The 20,316-nt window shown below is 40.2% G+C and overlaps 1 protein-coding gene across 4 annotated transcripts in view; it reads left to right on the top strand.

Annotated features, from left to right (window-relative positions):
- The window catches only part of larp4b (La ribonucleoprotein 4B), a 54,828-nt gene that overhangs the window by 17,641 nt on the left and 16,871 nt on the right, over positions 1–20,316 (top strand). For 3 of the 4 annotated variants that reach the window (XM_031749004.2, XM_031749003.2, XM_039601924.1), the window contains exons 3-11: positions 5,570–5,723; positions 10,610–10,774; positions 11,612–11,690; positions 14,188–14,324; positions 15,915–16,018; positions 18,290–18,400; positions 18,556–18,609; positions 19,246–19,452; positions 19,882–19,985. In XM_031749004.2, the coding sequence (XP_031604864.1) occupies positions 5,570–5,723; positions 10,610–10,774; positions 11,612–11,690; positions 14,188–14,324; positions 15,915–16,018; positions 18,290–18,400; positions 18,556–18,609; positions 19,246–19,452; positions 19,882–19,985 (1,115 nt within the window). The remainder of the gene's footprint in view (positions 1–5,569; positions 5,724–10,609; positions 10,775–11,611; positions 11,691–14,187; positions 14,325–15,914; positions 16,019–18,289; positions 18,401–18,555; positions 18,610–19,245; positions 19,453–19,881; positions 19,986–20,316) is intronic. The other variant, XM_039601926.1, reaches the window with a different exon arrangement.

Here is a 20,316-nt window from a genome sequence, read left to right as displayed (position 1 = left end):
GGTCTCGACTTGCTGTGCAGGGAAAATGCTGATCTTGGGTTCCTGCGGATGGATATTTGTTATTTTAAGTAATTATGCATTTAATTGTGTATTAATTTAATTTATTACCATTTTAATTCACACATTATTTTATGTATTTATTTAATTTTGACACTCCTGGCACTTCATATGGTAGGTTTAAAATTGTAACAGTGAAACACCAAATTGTACATATAATTGTAGTGAAATAGCACTCAGGTATATGGATAATAATGCACAAGCCATTTGGTGCTACCAAACCCTCGTGTGTTCCAACTCGTTCCTTATTCACACGCATGCGTTCACACAGAGCGACGGAGTGATACACCATATGCTTTGCACATATGTGTCAGAAACAGACCAGAAATTGAGCATGACCCATTTTTAGCTGTGCATGTTAAATCAAATCAATTATGGACACAAGCTGGAAAGAAAGTGAGTCTGACGGGAATCTTTACAAATATTAGTATTATTATTATTATTTTCATTTGTTTTTTTTAGGTGGTCAAACGGGATTTGGAGAGAAGCTGCAGTTTCACTGCATATGCAGGTGTGAAAATGCTCTGTGTATGAATGCAGATGTAATCAATACTGTGGGGACAGAAATGCAGACTAGTTTTTAAGCAGTTGTCCAGCTTTGGAAACTGAAGGGAATGTACTCAAAGTGTAAATGTAGTTCAGCAGCTGGTTAGCCATATCAAAAGATTTCAGATCCTCATTCTTAAATCTGTTGCCAAAGCAGGGAAATGCCACCAATACACAGACACCACACCACCGCTTTTCTCACCACTGTCCAGCCTCGTCAACAAATCTTAGATCGCACAGTCTTTTACGACGACTTGCCTCTGAGTTATCGTCTTAAAAAAACCCACGGTTCTTATACAAATGTGACTAATAATATAATGCTGTTAGTTTTGTTTTCCTCTGGAAGAAAGCAGCGTTAAAGTTAGAGGAGCTAAATGGCTCGTTTCTGAGAGAAGATTAACAAAGGCAAAGAATAGGCTTGCATTAGATAAGATGCCCTTTATGCTTCCCAAAGGTTCGGAAACTTGCTGTAACAAGCACAATTGCCATTTCTTCTAAACATAGAAGAAAATAGCTTAAATATGTAGAATGGTATTGAGTAGGGCTGTGCCATATTTTAATGTGATACAGAAGCATCGCATCATGAATCGACAACCTTCAACATCAAAAGAGCCGCTTTAGCTCCGCCTACAAAACAACAGGAGGAAAGAGACCTGCACATGTGAACGGCGTACTTGGCGTATTAAAAGGGTTACGGTTAGTTTTAACTGTAACCGAGCCACAGGTTGCTGACCTCTGGTTAAAAGTTACCTCAGCAACCTCCAACACTCTAACAAAGCACAGTAGAAGGTAAAATATATGTTTAGTTATATAAATAAAAAAAATAAAAAAAATAGATATAGCATAATTAAGGTAAAATATCTAAAACTCAAGATGCTAAATAAACAGAATAAGGTATCTTTATAAAAATGGCACAGCAAATATCAGATGATGTTACAATAAAGTGTAGTGACGATGCAAATAAACTGTTAGGGATCATGCAAAGCTCCTCTAGTCTAAGAATAAACACAGCATCAGTTTAAGTTTAAGCCTGTATCAAACAGCCCATGTGGACTTAATTTGTAATTTTGACTGTAAAACTACAAAATGCAGTTGACCCTGGTATTCGCAGGGGTTAGGGACCACAACCGCCCGCAAAGAACTGAGATCTGCGAATAATTGAGACGTGGAAAACTTCTTGGCACTACCACAGAAGCTAACATCCACAGTCTTCCTTATGTTCACCTCCTTCTTGATGTACTGGGCGGTACTCTCGGTCAACATGAAGGAAAATGAATGGCACTCCTGGATTGGCTGCTTTGCAAACACCAGCCAATAGTGTGTCAAATAAAAAAAAAAAAAAAAAAAAATCTGTGAATAGGTGAATTTTCCCCAAATAATTTGGAGTTACTTTCCACAGAAAAATCAGCGAATACTGAACTGTGTATAGATGGAGGTCGACTGCAGTCATCTTTCTGGAACCATATGAATAAAAAGCACACACTATGAAGTCTAGGTTCCCCCGCCTGGTGTTCACACAGTACTTTATGAATGCTTTGTGCTACCATGATACACAGAATATCCCTGTAAAGGTCATCTTCTCTTCTTTCCCAAACTGTTTAAATTTTGTTTTTAGCACAAGTGGTAAAGGAGTTTAGAAGGCTTGTAAAATGGTCCTGCCACCAGACCAATGGTTTCAAAGAAAAATAAAAAAAGGTTAAACTGTTCAAATTTGTCTAAATAATGACCTGGGGGAAAAACAACTAATCTGTAGTTGGCAAATTAGTCTAATATTGTAGAAAATGCTGTTAAGGATGATGCATGCTGTAGTGTTTGTGATGTGCCCTGTGTGCTCATCTGGCCCATCTGGTCTCCCCCAGATCTGTCTGTCAGAGAGGAAAGAGGAGCCTCCGGTCTGCAGACAGACAGATTAGTCCAAATTCAGCTGTTTTTGTTTTCCCCCCCTAAGGACTCTGGTTTGTCTGCTCTGTCTTTCTGTCTGTCTGCCTGCCTGCCTGCTGGGAGCCCACCTCCATCAACGAGGGAGAGCAATAAACCCGTTGTTACGTCGGCTGCCCTCCAATGACACTGACTATAACTCATCTCTGTCCACGGTTCATGATGAATCACATCCTCCTATTTCATCCAAAAATGCACCCTCAATCAGAAAGGCTGCTAACCTTTCCTTCCTCTGTGAGAGAGGGGAACATTTTAAAATTTTGAAAGGTCAAGCGATGCCCTGGACGTACTCGTCCATTGATGTCAGCAGCAGTTTCTATGGCAGCCGCTCGGACAGGAGTGGGAGTTTTACATTGGAGGAAGGCTGGATTATTAGCATAGGCGGGGATTTGTCTCTGTCTGGCCAGGCACATCCTGAATGATCTCGTAGTGCCATGTTTGTGAAATACGACTGAGAAACAATATCTCTTGCTGCTCACTTCTTAATCTTGTCGTGTTTTTGTTTCTCTTCCTCCTCTCTTTACTATGTTCAGAAAGAAACCAGTTTGCCCAGCCCTTTATTTTACAACTTAGCTCGTTAGCAGAATAATCTATTAAAACCAAGGCTCTGGAGGTCTGAATTTGAGCGATGCCTCAGGGTTGATTTAACATGTGGCAGACCGGAGCAGGCATTTCATTTGAGCGCAGGTGTGCGACTCAACGCTGCCTGCACAGCTCCAGCGTTTTTTTTTTTTTTTTTCCTGGAGAATGACTCAGTGCAACGGCGACAAAACAAAAGCAGAGACGGGTGCTTAACGGGAGCAAGACAGCCAGTCAGCTTCTGCAACGTCAGCCCTGGCCCACCGGGGCAGGCGAGCCTCAGTGCTGTCATCAGATTTGTTGAATCAACCCAGCAGCCTGGATCGGAGGAGGGCAGGCAGAGCGTGGCGGTAGCTGTGATTTGATGAGGACGACTTGGAGAGGGGTGGTGGCAGCCGCTTCGCTCAGAGGATCGCAGGTTAGAGCCTGAGGCAAGCCAATGTTGGTCGGAAGACTTCCTTCCTCAGGCTACCGGTGGACATACTTAGACCTTATCTTTATGTGTTAGCCATGGATTGGATGCAGTGGACTCTTATACCACCAGCGGCAGGCAGCGTCTGGCCTGCTGTTCCTCAGGAGTTGAGTGAAACACTGACTCTGACCACCGCTCTGGGTTATAGCCTCTTAGCCTGTGAGACATGCATGCTGAACTGCCGCTTTGATCCTGTGAGTATTTCCAGCTGACAACAGGGGTTTATTAGCCTGGTTCCTGTCAAACGATTTTTAGTTTGAGGAGTCTTGTCGATTGAGACTTATGTACAACATGACTGATGAATGCTCGCCTTTCTGATGCTCAGCGTAGACCATTTTAAAGAGTCGAGAAGGCATTACAGAAACATTACAGTGAAACGAGGGGTGGGTTGTTTTTTGGTTTTTTTTTTTAATAAACGCGGGGTTTAAATTAGTTGAGCGTAAAACACATTTTGACCAGGAAAATGCTTAGACTTGAGCAAGTCGGGCTTACATGCACAGTCACCCAGCCGAAAGGCCAATTTTGAGCCAGGAGAAATCCTGGAAATAGAAACTTCTTTTCTGGGCAAGTGAATCTGTCATTTAAATGTCATATTTTATATTTTCCCTGTGTTTTTCTTTAGAGTTAGCAAAGGAAGATTGTTGTAGAAGGCTTTGCAGTATTGGTATTCTCACACACTGTAATGCGAGTTTTGACATGAAAGATTTTGTGAAGACTTTGGTTTTTTGTTTTTTTTAAACCAAATTACCGTTTGCTTTATAATATGTCTGGCACATCCACAGTGTTTTATTGGCATATTTTGAAATGTACAGCTCATTGTGCATATGAATATAAAAAAGCAACTATTTAAAACTGCCTTAAAAAGCAATACATGTGGGGAAAATCAGCTTCTACAGTCTTTGTGCACTTCTCTCTCTCTTTAGCACTGTTATATTAGCTCGTGTCACTGACAAAATGAGACCCCATAATGTGGGTCACTCGTGATTGATTTTAATTAGGTAGAAGGCAAACCCTGATGACTTCCTTAGACACCATCTTGTTGAAATCTTTTTTTTTTTTTTTTCTTTCTTTTTTTTCCCCTTCCCTGTGACCTGGGTGGGTTGATGTTAGCTTGGCTCTTGTGCTTGTGATTGATCTGTAGCAGTTGCAGTGTTTCCCACAGATTCGGTCTTTGATGTTAGCTCATGTGCACTTACAGAGGCACAACCATGCTTGCTTATAATATTTAATTGTGAAGTACTCTGTGACAAATACTGGAGGAATATAATCAGATCAGAGTCTGTGATCACCTGGGTGGACTTCACTTCCACTCGTCTTTGCTGGTGCTCTTGTTCTAACTCTGCTGCGCAACCACGGTGAGCTCAACAATATGGTGCATGAAGCAGTTTTCCACCTGCTGCTCTTCTGATTAGAGTGGCCTTCAAGCTCAGAGAGGATCCGCAAAGTGGACTACGGACTGTCGTAGCCGGCTTCAGTCCAAGGCAATAGAGTTTGTTTGAGAGATGGAGAAAATGTCCCACAGTCTCAAATGTCTTGAACCAGAGAGTGGGGAAAAGCAAGACCAAACTTTAAGAATAAGAGTTAGAGGATAGTGGTTGATTTTTTATTTTATTTTATTTTTTTTCTTCATTCAGATGAGTGAACAAGGCAGACATTAGTATATGTGGCTGGTTGGACTACATAAAATCTGTATAGGAAACACTGCTTTGTTATTGTTTTTTAAATTGCCTGGATGAAATGTAGGCCACATGAGTCTGTTAGCATGGCTGTAAATATACTTTCAGAACCTCTGAGGTGTATATTTACTAGTAAAAGACAATTCATCGATTACAGTCGTATGATTTATACTCAGAGTTGATGCCCAAGAAGTTAATGTCATTTCTTTTCTTTTTCTTTTCTTTTTTTTCATCATATACTGATGTGGTGACATACATTAGCTGAAGTTGATTTCTCTAATCAGGCTCTGTTCTTTCACAGGAATCTGCCAAGGTTTCGGACCTCAACCCCAATGCGAAAGCATGGGCCAACCACATGTTTAGCCTGGACCCCAGCGGGACTGCCGACACCACAACTGCTGCCCTGCAGCCATGGAAGGAAGGCTGCGATAGTTCGGCCGACCCCGGCCCAGAAGGTCATTGATGCACAAAAACTGGCTTCTGATATACTTAGAATCTGACTTTTGGCCACTATAGTGCAAAACAAAGTATAACTGCTCTCCATTTCAGATATATCTAAATAACGCAATACAGAGCACAGATAAGAACATTAAACGTTTCCTGCTTCTAAAATGGTTTATCAGTATAGCATTGAATCATTAATCAGCATTAACAGGAATTTTTCTGCCTATAAATGGTCTTTTTGGATTATTGTGCATATAAATTGGTAAATGCATGGTTAAGGCAAAGAGACTGTGTTACCTAACTTAACAGAAGTCTGTGCATTTTTGTGACATTAGTAGTGATATAATAAACCAAAATCTAATTAATCTAACTCCAACTTTTAAACACGCCAAAGAGTTTGTCACACTCAAGGTGGCTTTCCTTTAGCAGAAGGCCCAAACCGTTTTTATATGCAGCTAAACTGCTGATATGTTAGGCACTATATAAGACGGGGGGTGTCAGACTTGTTATAGATTATGGTCCACTTTCAAACCCAGTGTTATTTCAAGCTAGGCTAACCACCAAAACTATTGCATGTTCAACATTATTGCAAAATAATGTTGAACACGTCCCTAAACAGGCCAAAGTACATAGTGAAAATATTTACGTGTGGCAGCACAGTGACAAGTTGCTGGTTTGAGCCCAAGCAGAGCCCTTCTTTAGCATTTTCTTTAGCTAGTGTGGAGTTCAGGTTCGGGTGCAGGTTTGTAATTTCTCACGCTTGGACATAGACAGTGTAGCAATAGTGCTAGTATTTCATTGAAAAAAATGGGATGATTAGACTTAGGCAGTCATTGGTGGGTGGGGTATTAACCACAGGCTGCATGTTTGACACCTAGAATCTTAAATATCAAAAAAACAAAAGTACACAGAATTGTTCCAGAGAACGTAACTGTTAAACACAAAATGATTCTGGGCTGCCTTTAGCACAATTCTTCTGGGCTGCAACAGAGATGAGATTGTGTTGCAAGATATTAACTGAAGTTCAAATAAGTTCAGACTGCAGTCTTGCGTAACACCCCTGTTGGCCACAAGATGGTACATGGAGTAAGTGCAGTGTTCACCATGACACCAACATAATTCAAGCTAGTGTTCGCTCAGCATTCATATTTTACTGTTGTATTTTGCTGACTTGTGCTGACTTTGGTAGCTAACAGTTTTTACAAATTTACATTAATGAGAAGTAGTCTGTTTAATGCAGGTTGGGCTGATCAGCTACATGAAAACCTTCTGGTAAAACACTGCCACCATGTGGTGAAAGTTTTTGATTTTCAGAGGCTTCTTTACAAAAAGCACCTTTCAATTTTGCAGGTAAATACTGGACCTGAAAAAGTGGAGAATTATAGCTTTTGGTGGTTGTGGCAGCATGAAGCAGGTGAACATAGCCAGCAGCTAATTTAATGTAATGCTGAGAAACTGAAAAGAGTATACAGCTAATCTGAAGCTGAGGTGTAGAAAGAAAGTGAAATGTTGGCATGTAGCCTACTTGCTAAGTCTGTAATAATCGAGTAGTGACAAACTGCACAGTCTGGTGTAAAAGTCTGCTTTGTCCACTCTGGTTCCCTTTTCCCACCACACAGGAGACACCCCTTTAATCATTCATACTCAATCTAGTATGAGTTATGAATATTCCGGCCTCAGTCAACCTTCTTTCTTGGTAAATGACAGTAATCACTCGCTTCAATGTGCTCAGCCAAGTTTAGCCGCAGAGGCAACAAGGATATGGTGGTGAAACAGAAATTATTGATTAGTCTCAGTTTGACTCGCACTGACGTCCTGGCCTACTTCATCTTCCACGTCCACAAAGACATTTATGGAAAATTTATTACAGAGCACTGCTGATTTAATGCAGTTGGGCTATGCATGTAGTGGTCTGTGACGGAAAATTTACACCACGCCTGCAGTGGTAACAGTGATTTAGTCATGATACTGGCTGGTTCCTCTAATGTGCCCATTCACTGTCAGTATGCTAAACCATTACATGCACATGGAAACTTATTCTGATTCCTTTGTCGACAAACAAAGAAGGACTATTAAAGGTTATGAATTTAAGCTACTTTATATCATTCAACATCCCTCCTGTCACCTGTTTTTCCTTTTACATTCATATTGACTTTAAACTTGGGTCCTTCATTTACTGCGGACTCATTGTTTAAACAAAACAAAAAACCTGAAAGTTATATGGCAGATGATGAAAAACAGGAACTTATTTTATTTAATGGTTCATCTTTTACTTGCCAACCTTGGTACTGCGTTTCAAATTGTAGGCGATGCCTTTCTCACTTAGAAGGCCGTAAAATGAAAAAAATGAAAAGTTAAAAATTAATGTGCTACGTATCCGCAGTAATGGTTTAGTTTGGGGGTCCCATTCTGTCCCACAGGCTGTATGTTTGACACTCATGGGTTATCGGTTTTTCTGATGTTTGAGTATTCACCATTATATTTCAGACTTGCCTGATGTGGACGTGACTTCAAAAGTAAAGGTCAAGATTTTCAAATATTCAAATTTGGGATGGGTGTCATTCGTTGCCTCGACGATGAAACGGTGCTTTCCCCATTATAATTGTTCATATTTTATTAATGAACAACAGCGTTGTTTCTGAGACAGCTGGGAGTGATGTGCTAAATTAAGACAGATGACACCCACAGAAGCAGTGTGTGAACTTATTTAGCAAAGGCATGTGGACTCGTAGGCTCCTTCACAAGACCCTTGTCAGGAGGACTCGATCGCTTGTTGCTTCTAGTCAGCCACATCTGTGTTTATTTTGACTTTTGTGGTGTGCTTTGTGCTAAAGTTTGAAAGAGTAAGCAGGTCTGAGGATTTGAACAGAACTCCCACAGGCTTAGAGACTGGTCAGTGACCTCATCACAGCTTCCGGCCACTTGGGAAAAATGTGTTCCTCAACAAGTTAGCGAGTGGTTGCTGGAGATTTACCATTTAAAAATGGTAATAAATGCTGGTGAAAAACCACCTTGTGATTGTTTTAGTTGCCAGCAGGTTATTGAAATCACCTGTAGTTTCCATGGAAAACACAAGCTTGTCTGGAAATACTTAGATTTTCCTCACCAATCTTTACTGAAACTTGAAAAGTGGAAAGTAATTTGAAACATTTCCCTTTAAAGTAAAAGTTGTGCCTCACCAGTACAGCCACCAAGTTGAAAGGATGCAACTTTTACTGAACCTCCCACGGATTACTTCCAATCAGAGAGTTCACTTCTCTTAAAAGATTTACTTTTTTATTTTTATCTGTGAAGTGGCCTTTGTGCTGTGCTGTTATGGTCGCTGTTATGTCAGCTCCTGCCAAATCTTTTGTGTTTGAAACGAATCTAAAAGATAAAACGAACCATTTCCCACGGGGGACACGGCTCTGAGTAGATAAACTGTTTTCAGTTTAAGTCACTGTACTGTTCAGTCATGTGCAGAGTATTTCCATAGAGCACCCTGAAGAGAGCTTAGCCAGACCATAAGGAAAATTCCCGGCACTGTGATTTGATGGAGGTTGCTTAAACACAAATTAAGAGGAAAATGCTCTTAAATACGATAGCTTGAACTCATTGCCTTTACTAGTCCCACACTGTGTCACTGATTTATCTGATTTATCTTTTTATAAAAACAGTATTGAAATTTGTACCAATACGGTTTTTATAAATGGTTATGTGCTTGATTACCTGAATGTAGTTTTTCTCTGTATATTATCATGTTTCATTCTGTTCTGGCACATCCCTCCTTTGTGATCTGTTGTCATTTTAATTTGCTGTTGACTCGACATTGCCTTCATACCCACCTTGTTTTTAATTCAGTGCAAATTTAAATCCACAGCACTAATTCTCAGGATTTATTGCTAGGCTTATTGCTATGCTACAGCCAGAAATAGTGTTTGTGTGTAGCACAAAATATACAGTTTCTTTCTTGGTACACTTTATTTGTTTATCGAATAATGGACTCAAAAGCCACTTGTTAGTACTGTTATTAGTACAATATTAACAGTAGTGCACTATTTACATTTATGTTAAGATGGGTAATTTGGTTTTTAAAGGCAATACTTGTTTTTGTTTAGATGTAATTAGTGCTGTAGAAAAGGTTTTATTTTAGAATTACATTAGTTTTTTGCCCAGCCTTTAATAATTCATAATTGTTCATTGTTTGAGTTGTTCACATTATTATTGTGTATTTCTATAAGAAGATCTGTTGTGCTCTAAAAGGAGAAGAGCGTTCAGAATGATGGTCTTTGCATCTAAATCAGGAAAAAGGCTGAATTTATGTGCCAGGCCAGATGCTTCAGATTGCCTCTGGTAATAATGTCCATTTGTCATTGCACAGGTGTATTGTTGCTGAACTGGGACAAGGTTGGAAACTGGGCACTTGGAACTTAAAAAGGACACTGCTCTTAATTCACATTGGAGCTGTTTTCTTGCTTTTCTTGATCTCCTGTTGTATATGTTCATATTAATCAAATCAAAATTTCAAATGATGAGGAGAGCTTCTGTCATGTAAACACTGTGAGCCAAAAGCTCAGACTGATCTAAATACTCAGTATCTACTCTTGACTCTGTATGATATCACCCCCACCCACATGCTGTTCACACCTTCTGAAGCTGGAGGGGCAGCCAATCAGAACCAACATAGTTCAAAGGAAGGGTGTCCTTAAATGGCTCGTTTTAGAGGTTGAGCTGAGGAGCTGGAACAAGGCCCAGTTTAAGATGGCAATAAATTAATTTGAACTAGAAACCATGTAAAGCTACTCTGGAGTCCATAAATAAAAATAACTACTATTATGCTCATAGCCCCCTTTTAAACAGCTGGTGATATTCCTATGCCTTTAATCATTATTATAATGCCCATTGTTGATTGTCACAGGCTATGAAGCCAGTGAAGACAAGGCTTACAAGGAGCCCCTTCTAACCGACCCAGATGAGCCTCCACCGGTACCAGTAATGCTGGCTGAGCCAGCCGCCGTCACTCTGGAGTGCTCCGAGCCACCCTACACAGAATACCCCGAGCCTGGGCAGCCAGGGCACACAGGTGGGCTGGTTAGTGATTGGTTGTTAGTCAGAGGAGGCTCTGAAGTAGTTGTGTATCAGTGGTATTTATCCACATGTCTACACATGGATACTTTGTGCTGATTTTTGATGGGGCGGCGTGGACACCCAAGTTTATAAACACAGAAACCTAAAATCGAGACGATGTCCACATTTATACCACAGGCACGGCTATTAGAAGGCTGAGGGATGGCACTGGCGGCCATCAGTAATTTTAAGTGTGTTGGCCTCTTCAATCACACAGGGATCTAAATATGTTTGATTTCACCTGATCTTGGATAACTCAAGGTTAGAATGAACTCCAACCAAACACAGTCGGCTAATGTGGTCGAATATTAAGGGACAGTCTGTCCTCGGGCAGTGGATTTATTTTTGGAAGAGAACAGTGACCACTTGAGAGGTATTTGTTTTATGTGTTATTTATCGCATCATTAAAATTTCATTGACCTGTTCCAGACACGATCTGCTACAAGACATTTATCTCTTTAAGTGCCCTCTGCTTGAAAGAAGTGTTGACAAAAACAACGAGGCTAAGGGAGGAATGGGTGGTATTAAGATGACCGTGATTATACAGCCGTGTACGAGTAGGTTTCTTAGCGTCCGTGCCATTGTTTCCAACACATTAAATTAGCTTGCATGAGTAATTGCTGTGTGTAAATACGACACTCTTTTGGTGCTTTTCTTCTTTCTTTTTTTCCTTCTCCATATTTTACAACCGTCTCCACCCACATCCCATTTCATTGTCTGGATAATGTTTAGAGGATTAGACGTAATCTTAGTTGCTCCTTATTTTACCAAAATCTTTATCCTCTATCAACAGGCAGTGATCCCCAGCCTGACAACCCCCAGGAGGGCTTGAGAGAGCACCTGAAGAAGACCCTGGAGTTCTGTCTTTCCCGGTGAGCCAATAGCTTCATATCACATTACAGCCCAGAATTTTATGCTTTTCTTTGAATGTAGGAACATCTCCTTCACTGAGCCTCTAACTGTCCATGAGAAACTGGCGTACTGTGCTGAAATCTCAGCCCATCTACTTCAATCATTGCTCAGCAGCTGTTTCATACTTGCTAATGGAGAAAAGCACTTAAATTAAGATCTGGAAGGAAAAACATCGACTTGAAAGTGATTAACACCATGACCAAAAGACTTGTGGATGACTGTGTGCAATCCACTCATGTGTTATTCTGCCTCCTTGAATCCTGTGGATCCTGATTGGTATAATCACCACATTAGGCTCAAATAATACTTTCTGTGGCAGTGAAACCTCAGGCGTCCACAGTAGCCTTCATGACGTAAATGTTGTCTGCCTGTGCTCCCAAGGGTCTGCATCTGTGTGCTCCCCAACTATGACTGTTGGCTGGCTGCACGTGTGAACACGACCTGAAACCCACTGTACCATAAACAAAAATGTGTCTGCTCTATGCTTGCTCTCATATGCTATTAGTTCTCTCCTGGTTTACTCCCATGGCCCGAATTTTATTTTATTTTGGCCATCAAGACAAAATCCAGACTTTTAATACCTGGTTTGTTTATTTGCATTTGTGTGTATTTGTTCTACTAGAGAATTTAGGATGAGTTCGAACAACAATGACTGCCCATGAGATTGCTTTAAAAGTACAACATGGGGCTTTAGCACGAGGCTCATTATGGTTTAAACATTTCTAATGCAAGCCAGTGTCCAGCTACAGGCCCAGTATGCATTTATACTGACTCATGGGGGGGATTTGTACTCCTGCAGATCTTAACCAAATCCATCTAAACCCATCTAATGTTTTAGTTCACTTTATTAGTGGTATTATTGGTATGAGTATTAGTAGTAGTAGTAGTAATCTGAAAGCTAAAGGTTAAAAATAAATCTGCCTTCCTCTGTAGACTCGGACATCTCTGCTAGTAAGAGAGGGGACGGCTGCTTTCAGCCTGCGGCAAAGTTTACGAGAAATCTTCTTAATTTAGAGATCATGAAAAACTAAGCAAGATGGGGTTTTTTCTTCTTCTGCTTAATTAATTTCTACCTTCCTTGTTTAAAAGAAACCTGTGACCAATGATGTTTAAGCTTTTTGACCAGGTGGTCCTTTTAAAGGACTTGTAGGTTTTGATCACATTTACAGTGATAGCGTTAACAAGGGCTGCTGTTAATTCTAGGGAAACATTTTCTCCCACTCCACCTGGGTCCCAGTCGTAGCGCTGCCTCCTCGTTACTTGTGTGGATTTTGTGTGTTTCAACACTTAAGCTCCGTGGGTTGAATGTTGTAACACTGTTCATTCAGCCTGTCACAAACTGGCCCACAGACTAATTCCAATAATAGAAGGCTTATTAAAGTAAAATAACCATAAAGTAGAAGACTTAAACAGCAGTGGGTGAAGTCAGTACGGTCAGTGGTGTGAATGTTATATTGTATGACGCAAGAAAACAAACCAAACAGCCAACAAGATCCAAAAGTGGTGTCTCAGGGTGCCTTTGTGGAGCATTTGTACACTGAATCCGCTCAGCCGTCTGTCTGCTGTGTATGTGTGTCTGTCCTAACAGGGTTCATGGGAATTCTGCTTTTTTCTCTCTCTGTTTTTGTCAGAGTAAATTAATATTTTCAGTCGTACTGGGAGGTGTGATGGCAATTGTATATGTTCTAACATCATTGTTCATGCGCTAAAAGAATTATTAAATCCATCAATAATTAAATGTGTGTGTGCAGCTAGTGTACTGGAAGACTATGTATTGTTTTTGATACCGATCAGGCCTCTTCTCTCTCTCTCTCTTCCCCCCCCCCCGGTTGTGGGCGTCAGGCGTAGTCTGAATGAAAGCCTTATTTCATACTTTTGAATGCCTCTGTGGTGGTGGTGGCTTAGCTGCTGATTTGAAAGGAACTGAGGCCTTGAAAAATTCATTTCATTTTCTCCTCTCTGTGAACTTGGAACAAGCCTACAACAATAGCATACTGTTAGCTTCACCAAAACGACAGTGGAAGTTAAAAGGAAAAGAAAAATACTGATCAGATATGAAAGCAAGAAGTTATAGAAACCAAAAGACTACTGTTGGGTTACAAAATACTGGACCATACACACCTACAGTGCATTTCCTTTGTGAAAAAGCTCACAGTTGCACAAGTAAAGCAGCCAAATGTGCAACAGCTGTAAACTGAAGGAGCTAAGAGTTTCAAAAGGTAAACTTGTTACAGGAAGAGCAGCGATTCAGATGCAGTGTGCACCCTCAACAAAGCTGATGTTTATTAGAGGTGTAAGAGTCGCTCTTATTTAAGAGCAGGTGTGAGTGTGGGTGCTAATGACAGATTTGTGTTTATCAGAGTAAATGAAGTTTGTTTTCACTGCTGCACCTTTTGCCACCTGAGCTGCACCGCGACAGTGTAACTAACCTCTCCTGTCTGCGTCTCTGTTCGGCAGGGAGAATCTGGCCAGTGACATGTACCTCATCTCCCAAATGGACAGTGACCAATATGTGCCAATTGTGACGGTGGCCAACCTGGACCACATCAAAAAGCTCAGCACGGACGTGGAGCTGATTGTGGACATCTTACGATGTGAGCGAAATGCTTTCAAAGTCACAGTTTTATGCACCAGTTATTTTTCTTGGAGTTCAATCACAACTCGCCGTGATGGTTGTTTACCTGAACAAGCTGCATGTCAAGAAAACCTTATCAGCCAGAGTGAATTTCTATCAGCATGTGGTTGGAGTTGATTTCCCAGGAGAGGTCGTTAAAGTGCATCCAGCAGAGTCTTACCTACTTGTGTTTGATTTGTGCTCGTACTTAGTTTACTGCTTAAATTAATCCTTTCTAGCTTGGAGGCCTTTTTATTTAATGGCTCATTGATCTGTACACTGCCAAGATTTTATATTTGAATTTAGTCAGGTTACTGTAAACAAACCATCATGTAATTACGCTGCGATTAGGCTTTTTCCTGAAGATGTTCAAGTATGAAACTGCTTGTAATTTACAGATCACCTATTAGGCCAGTTTCAGGTCTTGCATCCATGATTAGAAATTTCACATATTTATCCATCTTATACTAAGCCTGAGTGCAGCCCCTGTCCATCCTGTCTGAAAAGGTCACTTTTAGCTCCCTTCCCCTCCATTTAAGACAACTTTTTTTCTGATTGGCTGCTCCTCACAAACGGGTGGGTGGAGCTGCTGTGCCCAGAGCTCCAGCTGTGAGATCATAGCTGGAGCTTTGGGCTCATAGGAGTTGAATACTCTGACCTCATGATTTTAGACTTTGTTCATATTTAATGAGACTGTTGTGCACTCTGGTGTGTGTGTGTCATAGAAAATAAGAGTAAAACTGCGAGATTAGTCAGTTTTTAATTTGCATTATTTTTTTCCCAGCATAGTTGAGTCGTAATTTCATGAATACAGGAAGTACCCACATCAAATTCAGAGCCTGAAAAGCACTTTTAATATCTGTTACACACAGAGTCTAGTCACATCTGCACATGTTAAAATAAAAGTCTGCTAGAGGAGTCGGGCACCAAAATGTACCCAGAAAGTAGATTTATGGTCTGACTTGTTTGGACCCGATGCCTGCCACGGTGATATCAGCCTTTAAGTTTACAGGAAAAAAGCAAAATCTTCAGAAACGGATTAAAATAAAATCCAGGTTATAGGCACTACATTTCTTCACTTTAGATGTTGAAACTATGATTATATTGGGTTATGTTCGTGTTCATTTTTAGTCAAGAAAAAGGATTTGCTTCAGATTGTGACACTTGGATGTGGGTGTAAAATTAATTTGTTTGAAGCTTTGGAAAACTTACAAATGTCATGTCCATACATGGCTAGAAAAAACAGTAAATGTAGCTTATAGCAGATTTTCACAGAGCTTAAATGTGCTGTTCAGCTCTAAAAATTTCATGTGGATATTTGAGGCTCAAAAATGCTGGGGAAAGAAAAGTGACTTGAAAGACACAGAATTTCAGCCCACCTGTGAGTTCTTTCAGGACCCATAACCAGGAAACCTTTCATAGTTTGAAGGTGAACATTTTGCAAGGCTTCATTTGGTCTGTGAAAGTTATTGTACGTAATAAACCAGCTGATTCTGAAGGGCTTATTAGGTGGGATGATTGATCCTTCCTGAAATGGTCCATAACACCATTTCTTTATGGCTTCCTGCAGCTTTGCCATTGGTCCAGGTGGATGAGAAGGGGGAAAAGGTGCGACCCAATCAGAACCGCTGCATCGTGATCCTCAGAGAGGTTCCAGAGAGCACGCCCATAGAGGTCAGTGCTGAAACACGATGTCCGATTACACCGTCTGTCATCTGACGCTACTGTTATGAGTCAACAAACACTAGAAGCATTATTATTCCATGGAAATGGCTCACGCCTAGAATACAAGCATAGCTTATGTACACTGTAGACGCCAGCCTTGTCTGGGTGTCTGATTGATAGTTTGCCTTCATGGTCTGTTCACATTTGTTTATAAGGTCTTCTATTTACAGTCCCAGTAGTTAAACTGGGAATGTAAATAGAAATCCAAGTAGATCAATATTTACTTTTAGTTAATTAAATTTAGTTCTTCTTTGATATTTTACTCATTTCTGAATTCGGGGGGGAAATATTCTGCTAATGAAGTTTAAACATGGATGAATTCGACAGACTGAATTATTTAATGTTTCTGTTAGAATAAATAACTTAATATAGTGAATTCTTATGCCTCAGTCACCATAATTATTAGTTTGTAGTTATCATATGTGCCTGAGCAGGTAACTATACATGTATCCTTGCTTTATTTAGGATTTGGCGTGTTTTATGTGGTGTTCTTGGATGTTTTTTAAATCACTCTCTGTTATGCTTTAAGCGGAGTCTGCAGAATGCTGTCAGTATTACACATTAAGCTAATTAAACCATGATAACGAGGTGGTATGAGTCCAAAGGAGAGCGGAGAGTAGACATTTAAGGTAGACACCTCACCTTTCCAAAATGCAAAGTCCGGATTTTATGCAGTCAGGACCCGTCCTTTCCCAGCAAGCACCACAAAACACACATTTTGAGCATTTTGAGGTTATTGAGAAGCATTTTCCTGTCAGGCAGTGAAGGTAAAACATTTGCAGAGTCTTGTGTGATATCAGTAACTCGCTTATCTGCCCCAGCCTGACAGAACATTTTCAGTTCAGCTGACTCCGAGCTAATGACTGTTATCACAGCGGTGCATTTTCAGCTCCGCAGAAAGTCCACGTCAAACAGATCTGCTCATATAAACAATATTTTTCTATCACATCATTCCCCATATTTCCTTAATACTGGAAAGTACACTAGTTATTTTGCTCAGAGCATCATATTTAGTTGTGAAATATAGAGAGAGTAGCAGCGAAACGTGGTTTTCTGCAGCTTATTCAATTATGGGTTGTTTGTAGTCTAAATCTTGCGAGTATTAAATGTAATAATGTATCTTTGGTCCGGTTTAACCTGCAGGAATTCGTGAAGGCTCCTTTAATGCGTTTTGTACCCACAGAGAGAAGAAATTGGAAAACATGCTTGTAGTGTCTCTCAATGTCTTTATGGCAGATATGAAGTAAATTCATCAAACAGCCAAAAATTATAAGCATCACTAGAAGCGACAAGGGGTCGCCCAGTAGGGCAGCTCTCCATGATGCAATTCGTGACGCAGCTAAAAAAGGGGGATTTGTTTTGCCTGTTAAGAGAATGTGTAAACTATGTAAACTAGTACTCTGTGGAGTTCGATGATGATGATGATGATGATGATAATAATAATAATAATAATGACAAAACAAAACCAGAAGGTGAGTCTGGCTGCTTGAAGAACCCCCCCCCCCCCCCCCCATAGATGAGAGTGTGGGTTCATAACTGGTAGATAAGACACAGAAAGTTTCACACATTTAAAATTAGGGGCTTTGGGAATGATGCTAATAAAACAGAAAGCAGACCCGTAGAAGTACAAGTTCTCCCATTAATATTGGACACATTCTCTGCTTCAAGGTATAATTTTGAATGAAGCTGCTTTAGGTTAAACTAATACAGCACTTGTGTAGTTTATTTCCCACGGTGTGCCAACAAGAGGGCACCAGTGAAATCATTCACATATAGCAAAGAATGATCTAATCCTCCATTAGACAATATGACAGATGGAGGAAGCTTCCAGGTCTGAAGCGTGACGTCAATACAAAGTGCCTCAAACCTGTGGTTTTATGACCAGCAGGGGGCAGCTGTTCTGATTGCAGATAAACTTCTATTAAAAATGAACATGTAAGGCACCATGATGGGTATGTCCACTTTTTAAACTGTTATCTGTAATTGGGAAACATAAGTGGGAGACAAACTGAATAGATCTTCATAATTTTTTTCTTAATAGCCTTGCTGGCTTTTTTTTTTTTATGTGTAAAGCAGCTAACCGTATCAGAAAGCTACTAGACTTTCTAAGAAATAGTTGTAAGGTTCGTGTCTTAACACTTGGGCCCAGCCTGGGCCACCAGGGTTGTAGCAGATCTGTAGTGAAGCAGTGGAATGAAATGAGTTTCTCTTGTTTTGCAGGAGGTCGAGGCTCTTTTTAAGGGGGACAACTTACCCAAGTTTATCAACTGTGAATTTGCCTACAATGACAACTGGTTCATCACTTTTGAATCAGAAGCAGATGCACAGCAGGTATCCGAACATGTGAACAGTTATTTCATGCATTCATTCAGTTTTGATTTCATAGTAATTAATACCAGTATTTAAATCAGTTTAAGCATCAAAGTTATCAGTGAACTTTGTTTTTTAAGTCACTAATGCTGTGCTGCGTTTCCTTTGTTTTAAAGGCATATCAGTATCTCCGTGAGGAAGTGAAGACTTTCCAAGGGAAGCCAATAAAGGTAGGCTCACTTTTTATTGGTTTGAGGAAAGTTTGGAAAGAAAAAAAAAAAAAAAATTGCAAATAAAAAGATGCTCGAGAACTTTTTTTTTGTGTTTTTAACATCCTGGTTTCAAGCGGGGACCAGCATCCAGTACCAGATGCACCGTACTAGTTGTGATTTCAGGCTCTCGTCATTGTCAGTTTATCCATTTTGAGCTATATTCAAACCACTTCTGTTCATGAATGTGGTCTCAAAAGTCAAATATATCCCCCGTCATGCATAATGAATCAGCAGAGAAGCACACATCCAACTTTTCAGCAGACGGCTCACAAATCACAGATTTTTGCTAAAGGAGTTCATTCAGAGGTCTGCTTGTTATTTAAGGAACACATGAAGCGTGTAAATGTAAGTTGCATTCCTCTGTACTAAACCTTTTTTTAGATTTGGCTGAAAAAGTTAATCGACCGTGATCGTTACCTTTAAGCCCATAGTACACATGAATATTTATTAACAACCAATAAAACAAACAAATTTTGTGAAATTTATTTTTTATTTGTATTTTTTTCCTAAAATTTATTAGCAGTTAGTAATAATTTGGCCCATCTTTTGGGCGCTGGTGCTAATTTCTCTCTCTGTTCGGGCTCTTTCTGCCAGGCGAGAATAAAGGCGAAGGCAATCGCTATCAACACTTTCATACCAAAGAACGGTTACCGGCCGGTGGAGGTGAACCCATACGCTCAGCAGCGCTACACATCCTACTACATCCCGCCGGTTTACAGCCCCCAGCAACAATTCCCCTTATACAGCCTCATCACGCCGCAGGCCTGGTCGGCCACACACAGCTTCATCGACCCCGCGCTGGTAAGAATGAGTTACTGTGTGCTTATTGGATTTGGGAAAGAAGAAGTCAAACAGGTGCTCAGTTGTGTATTAAAAACGGTAAATTCACAATTGTTTTTGGATTTAGGATTAAATCAGGACCAGCAGATCAGCACCAGGATTAAATTTAGTTACTTGTGTTTAATATTGGCTTTTTTTCTGTGTCTGTGTGAAAGGTGACATGGTCTGAAAAATACACTGTGCTTTCTATAGTGGCTGCTTTATTAAATATAAACTGGTGCTATGAAGCATTAATAAGTTTAGAGCCACTTTCACATTTTTAAAACACTTTTTATAAACATACAGCATCAATAACTACATTAGAAAACATTAAGTTCAAAAGTCACACAACGAGCTTAATAATTTGTTACTTAAATGCATCTTGTTTAAATTTGATTATTTTGTCTCCAGGTTACTCCATTTCACAACAACCAGTTCATCAACGGATTTACATCACACAGTTTCAAACCAGCGACGTCGCCCCTCACTGTCAGACACTACTCGCCCAGGAACAGGTTTGTTATAGTTCAGTGGAACAATGTAGTTAATGTACGTACTGTTGGAATAATAAATCCAGGTAAACGGGCAGCATCTCACCTTTCTCCACATGTAAACACACTGGGAGTTCCTCAGTCGTCCCAGCACATCTCCATCACCCTCACACAGGGTGTGATCACCTGTTCACCCACTCATGCTGTGTGTATGACACACAGCTGTGTGGCCATGTGTGTTTAGAAAACAAACAAACATAGAACATAAAACATTTTTTTTTTACTTATTTGTAATCCCAGGGGCGACTGACAGATTAAATCATATGGTTATTATTTACCTGCTTATCAAAGTTTT

This window comes from Oreochromis aureus, linkage group 18, assembly GCF_013358895.1.
Source record: "Oreochromis aureus strain Israel breed Guangdong linkage group 18, ZZ_aureus, whole genome shotgun sequence".
NCBI lineage: Eukaryota > Metazoa > Chordata > Actinopteri > Cichliformes > Cichlidae > Oreochromis > Oreochromis aureus.
The sequence above is the reverse complement of the archived record's forward strand: the minus strand, read 5'-3'. Positions and strand labels throughout refer to the sequence as shown.